The sequence below is a fragment of the Mobula birostris genome, chromosome 6 (assembly GCF_030028105.1).
Source record: "Mobula birostris isolate sMobBir1 chromosome 6, sMobBir1.hap1, whole genome shotgun sequence".
In the NCBI taxonomy this organism is placed as follows: Eukaryota; Metazoa; Chordata; class Chondrichthyes; order Myliobatiformes; family Myliobatidae; genus Mobula; species Mobula birostris.
In genome coordinates this window covers 4,092,641-4,099,437 of record NC_092375.1, presented here as the reverse complement: position 1 = coordinate 4,099,437, position 6,797 = coordinate 4,092,641, and the positions used below count along the sequence as shown (strand labels likewise).

General features: G+C 54.9%; 1 protein-coding gene across 2 annotated transcripts in view; it reads right to left on the bottom strand.

Annotated features, from left to right (window-relative positions):
* Positions 1-6: 6 nt before the first annotated feature.
* The window catches only part of LOC140198789 (cell adhesion molecule 2-like), a 172,779-nt gene continuing 165,988 nt past the window's right edge, over positions 7-6,797 (bottom strand). For both annotated transcript variants that reach the window (XM_072259819.1, XM_072259820.1), the window contains 2 exons: positions 4,656-4,781; positions 7-3,415 (listed from right to left, as the gene is read on the bottom strand). In XM_072259819.1, coding sequence (XP_072115920.1) covers positions 3,297-3,415; positions 4,656-4,781 — 245 coding nt within the window. In that variant the 3' untranslated portion in view covers positions 7-3,296. The remainder of the gene's footprint in view (positions 3,416-4,655; positions 4,782-6,797) is intronic.

Genomic DNA, 6,797 nt, shown 5'->3' with positions numbered 1-6,797 from the left:
GCAGTGAAACCGCCGAGACAGAACCGTAGAGACGGGAACGGCGCGGAATTAGTACAAATTAGGATTGTGTGAAGGCGGACACCATTTGGGAATTACTTGCTCCCGGAGTGAATGGAGAGTCGTTCCCCACCCCCACCCACAAATAAACAGATGCTTCAGTATTCATGCAGACTGGTGTAAGGGGTTTCTGAGGATTCAGTACTTTACAAAGACGTCCAGTTCCACACGACAGCAGAGCCTGTTTGTTCCCAAGTTACACCCCTTTGTTCCCTATTTATAACGCATTATTAATAAAAAGCATGGTTTAATACAATATATAGATTGGCAGTCCCAGATACACATCCACCTGATACGATACAGTATTGCATGGAGATTTGAGGTCGTCCTGAATGGTTGGACAGCGACCCGCAGCTCTTGGCTTGGCAGTGCGGGGTCTCGCCAGCGACGGGCAGCTCTGGGCGGTGGAGCTGGGAGATGTTGGTGGAATGAGACTGCAGCCTTGCAGCTGCGGTGGACGGACAGCGCGGCAGCGTTGCAGCTGGCGTGGAGGGAGATGCACCACTGCTGCTGTTGATGGCGGGGAGAGCTGCAGCTCCGCAGCCACGGGGGAGGCAGTCATGCGACTTCAGCGGACAGAGATGAGACGTTGTACAGTGGCTGTTGCTAGAGGGCGGCAGGTACTGGTCAGGATAGAACTGCAGTGGACAGGCTGCAATATTGCAAGCTGCTGGTGGAGGATGCAGCCGCTGGGGACGGTGGAAATAACGCAGCCATGCAGTTGCATTGCTGCAGCTGTTGGTGGAGGGTGAAGTTGCAGCCATACAGAACTGGTGGCATGAGATCCAGTTATGCAACTGTGCCGACCCCTGTCGAACGTGATGCAATGCGCAGCCCGGATTTGCCGGGGACAAGGGCCCATTTCTCCTCACACCCCCAGGTGGGGCTCTGTCCACATACCCGGAATTTAACCCATTAGTCCTCCACACTGCAGGCAATAGGGACGCTCCTACCCGGGTAACTGTGTGGGGCAGGGCAGGGCAGGCTGGGGATAGGGGGAGACCAGAAGGGTGGGCTCAGAGGTATCTCCGGCAGGGAGGACCAAGGATTGGTATGAGGGAGTCACCATCCCCCAGTGACACCCTAGGGGGCAGGCAGGCGAGGAGGGAGGCAAGGTTGGAGGGGGAGGCTGCAATCAAAGGGCCCATTCAGCCTATGGCCTAGTGCTATCGCCATCCACTGCAGCTGTCGCAACGTCAACACTGTTCTCGCATCACATTCTAGCAACTTCACCCATCTGACCTTGACCTTCTGACCCTTCTCCAAGATACCCTAACCCATTCTCCCCCAAGTGACCTTCCACGTCACTGCTTTCCCTGACCTGGCCTTTGTCTGGCTTCTGGACACCAACGGACAGGGACACACCCACTCACACTACAGTTTGCACACTTACGATGGTGTCAGGCAGCATGCGCCTGTTCAGTTATATGACTATGCACACTCACTCTCACTATGCACACTGTCTCAGTAGTGTGCACTCTCACCTTCACTATTGTACACACTCACCAATATGTACACCACCTCACTGTAAGCTCACCTTTCCTAGTGTGTGCACACCCACCCACAATTTCACTGGTGTACACACCCACACCCAATCTCACTAGTGTGTGCACACCAACCCCAATCTCACTAGTGTGTGAAAATCACCCACGTTTTCACTAGTCTGTGTATACACCTTTCCACACTGTCACTAGTGTGGGTACATCACCCCAACTTTGTCAGTGTGTATAAACTCACCCACACTTTCATTAGTGTATGCACACCCACCAAATCTTACTAATGAGTACACACATACCCACACTTTCACTAGCATGTGCACACCTACCCCAATCTCACTAGTGGGTACATACCCATCCACACTTTCACTAATGTGTGCACACCTACCCCAATCTCACTAGTGGGTACATACCCATCCACACTTTCACTAATGTGTGCACACCCACCCCAACCTCACTAGTGTGCACACACCCACCCCAATAACACTAGTGTATGCACACTAACCCCAATCTCTCTGGTGTGTGCACACCCACCCACACTTTCACTAGGATGTCCATCCACCCCAATCACACTCCTGTATGCAGTCTCACCCCAATCTCACTAGTATGTACACATCCACTCCCACTACTGTGTGCACACACCCACACATTCACTGGTGTTTGCACACACACCCCAATCTCACCAGAGTGAGCACACACACCCACACTTTCACAAGTGTTTGCACACCCATCCAAACCTCACTAGTGTGTGCACACTCACACACACACTTTCACCGGTATCTGGACACCCACCCATATGTTAAATAGTGTGTACATACCAACACCAATGTCACTACTGTGTACACACCACTCCCAATTTCAGTAGTGTGTGCACACACACCCTCACTGGCAGAAACCTTTCACTCCAGTTATTTGTGCTTGAGGTTTGAGAGTAAACATTTGGACAGACTCTCGGAGAGGAGGGTAGGCCAACGATGGATGGTGGGGGACTGTGAGGATGATGAGAGGTTCATAAATCCCACGGGAAGCTGGAAAACCAGCAGCAACATGCTCCCCTTTCCTGCACTAGCAGCTGGCTGCACTGACGGGCTGTGACACTTAATGGAGAGGGTGTCAGGGAACGGGGGCCAAGGTGCAGCAGAGTGAGGGTGAGGGAGCAGATCCCAGAACACCCGCCCTCCTCTCACCCTGCGTTTCTCGGAATCACTCACAGCCCTCCAGAGCAGTCTGCAGTATCGAACGGCAGGCGGTGATTGTGTCCACCATGTGTCTGTGGCTAGTGCAAGACCTTCGGACAGTGACAGTGACTGGGGGGTGGTGGTGGTGGTGGGGGCTGCCACACACACACGGCTCGGGTAATCACTGATGCACGCTAATGTGGGGAGGAGGTGATGGAAGAGGGGAGGGTAAGCAACAGGTCAAGGACAGTGGCTAGAGGGGAGGGGTGAGAGGTGTGGAGTGGTATCTGATACCCCTCCACGGGGTAGGACTGGCTGAATCAGCAATGCAGCCAGTATCTAAGAGTCGTATTCAGCAAGGTGTAGGGACCGCTGGGATAGTCGTTGGAGTAGATGTTGGGACAGGAGTGAGGAGCAGCTACACTCGCTGGGGCAGATGCTGGGGCAGTTGAGATGCTGGGGCAGTTGATAGAGCAGAGGTTGGGGCAGATATGGGAGATTTTGAGGCAGATGTCAGGAGAGACAGAAGATGATGAAGCAGTTTTGGGGCAGACGCTGGGGGCGATCAGATGAAGTACTCCTTCTTCTCCTCGGCGTTGGCCTGGCTACCCTCAGCGTTGATGATGGCTGTGTCAGCGTCTGGTGCATCTTCAGCTCCCTTTGCCTCATTGGTCAGGTACGTTCCTGCAACCACACATACCAACAGGATTTAGTGACCCAGAGACCACTCGGCCCTGTGCTAGCACATTCCCCCCCCCACCACCCACCTCTTCCCTCACTGCCATGTTCTGCCATGAAGGCCCCCGACCCTCAGGAGGTCGCAGGGAGAGACAATGCCCCGGTCAATGACTTTTCCGCTGATAGGTCAGCAACTCTGCCTCTCTCTCCACAGATGCTGCCTGACCTCCTGAGTCTTCCTGCACCCTCTGATTTAATTTCAGGTTTCCAGTGCCTGCAGTGTGTTGCTTTATTTCCCCCCCAACTCCCACTTTTGTGTCTCTCCTGTTCACGGTTCTACGGGAAAGCCTCCCGACTCTTCAGGAGGGTTTCTCCGGTGACAGTCAGCTGTGACCTCTGAATTCCTGAATCTCTTCTGTACAAATCTTTTGTAAAATATCAAACTCTACAGCGCAGAAATAAGCCCTGCAGCCCACAGTCTCTGTACAACTAGTTTAAACTTTACACAGTCCACATCCCTCCATACCCTGTCGAACAGCATGCTGAATAGTTCTGTCATTTGTGCCTCCACCACAACCCCAGAAACGTACCCTACACAATCAGGAGAGCTCACCAAAATCACTACTTTGTGAAGAGAACTGAACTCTTCACATCCATACCCACGCGGAGAGCATCTAAACGAGCTGCATCACATTCCCCAAGCAGTGAGGCTGATCAACACCTCCACCCACTAACCCACCACAACCACCACTACTTTATCATTCCTGCCAGTCACCTTATGTACAGACACTCCTGTGCCCAACATCACTTTATGGACATACAATCAATCTGTGTATATAAACTATCCTATCTATTTTTATTTATTGTGTTTTTCTATTATTGTGTTCTGTATCTTATTGTATAGTTTTGTTCTGTATCAGATCCGGAGCAACAATTATTTTGTTCTCCTTTACCCTTTTGTCCTGGAAATGACATTAAACAGTGTTGAATGTTGAAGTGCATTTTGGGCACCCGCCACTGTGTAAAAAGATGGTCTACACATCTCTGTTATCCTTCCCCCCACTCTGACCTTTCTACCATGGGATAACGTCTCTGATCCTATCTACGACCCTAATGATCTTATAAACTCTGTTTGCCCATACTCTTGCTTAGAGTCTGAAAAGAACAACGGCTGCATTTTAAAAATACCTCCTGTGATGGAGGGTGTCACCAGGTGTGGGTTGAGGGGAGGACAGACCAGACTCACCTTTATGTCGTGCCAGGTAACGGCCAAGGACGATGGTCAAACACAAGGTGATGAAGACTACGACAGCCACAACTCCTCCGATCACCGCATGGTCCGGACCAGACTGACCTGCCAGGGCACTGGGATCTAAGGAGGCACAATGACCACAGCACAGTCAGCAGGTATGAGGCAGAGAGGTGCACGTCGTCCCACTAACCACAGCACAACGTTCACAACTCACCAAATTGTCTGAGACGGGCAGGAGAGAGATTTCCCAAAGAAAAATCACAGTACAGAAGAACATCACCAGCACAACACAATGCCTCATCCACATCAGTACTGTACCCCAGTTTTTATAATTGACAGACCCGTCCCCACCGGTACCGTACCCCGGTGTTACACAGTGACAGACCCGTCCCCACCGGTACCGTACCCCGGTGTCACACAGTGACAGACCCGTCCCCACCGGTACCGTACGCCGGTGTTACACACTGACAGACCCGTCCCCACCAGTACCGTACCCCGGTGTTTATAATTGACAGACCCGTCCCCACCGGTACCATACCCCGGTGTCACACACTGACAGACCCGTCCCCACCGGTACCGTACCCCGGTGTCACACACTGACAGACTCGTCCCCACCGGTACCGTACCCCGGTGTCACACGGTGACAGACTCGTCCCCACCGGTACCGTACCCCGGTGTCACACAGTGACAGACTCGTCCCCACCGGTACCGCACCCCGGTGTCACACAGTGACAGACTCGTCCCCACCGGTACCGTACCCCGGTGTCATACAGTGACAGACCCGTCCCCACCGGTACCGTACCCCGGTGTCACACAGTGACAGACCCGTCCCCACCGGTACCGTACCCCGGTGTTACAGTGACAGACCCGTCCCCACCGGTACCGTACCCCAGTGTCACACAGTGACAGACCCGTCCCCACCGGTACCGTACCCCGGTGTCACACAGTGACAGACCCGTCCCCACCGGTACCGTACCCCGGTGTCACACAGTGACAGACTCGTCCCCACCGGTACCGCACCCCGGTGTTACAGTGACAGACCCGTCCCCACCGGTACCGTACCCCGGTGTCACACAGTGACAGACCCGTCCCCACCGGTACCGTACCCCGGTGTCACACAGTGACAGACTCGTCTCCACCGGTACCGTACGCCGGTGTTACAGTGACAGACCCGTCCCCACCGGTACCGTACCCCGGTGTCACACAGTGACAGACTCGTCCCCACCGGTACCGCACCCCGGTGTTACAGTGACAGACCCGTCCCCACCGGTACCGTACCCCGGTGTCACACAGTGACAGACCCATCCCCATCGGTACCGTACCCCTGTGTCGTACGGTGACAGACCCGTCCCCACCGGTACCGTACCCCGGTGTCACACAGTGACAGACCCATCCCCACCGGTACCGTACCCCTGTGTCGTACGGTGACAGACCCGTCCCCACCGGTACCGTACCCCAGTGTTGTACAGTGACAGACCCGTCCCCACCGGTACCGTACCCCGGTGTTACACAGTGACATACCCGTCCCCACCGGTACCGTACCCCGGTGTCACACAGTGACAGACCCATCCCCACCGGTACCGTACCCCTGTGTCGTACGGTGACAGACCCGTCCCCACCGGTACCGTACCCCAGTGTCATACAGTGACAGATCCGTCCCCACCGGTACCGTACCCCGGTGTCATACAGTGACAGACCCGTCCCCACCGGTACCGTACCACGGTGTCACACAGTGACAGACCCGTCCCCACCGGTACCGTACCCCGGTGTCACACAGTGACAGACCCATCCCCACCAGTACCGTGCCCCGGTGTTACAGTGACAGACCCGTCCCCACCGGTACCGTACCCCGGTGTCACACAGTGACAGACCCATCCCCACCGGTACCGTACCCCTGTGTCGTACGGTGACAGACCCGTCCCCACCGGTACCGTACCCCAGTGTTATACAGTGACAGATCCGTCCCCACCGGTACAGTACCCCGGTGTTATACAGTGACAGACCCGTCCCCACCGGTACTGTACGGCGGTGTCACACAGTGACAGACTCGTCCCCACCGGTACCGTACCCCGGTGTGACACAGTGACAGACCCGTCCCCACCGGTACCGTACCCCGGTGTCACACAGTGACAGACC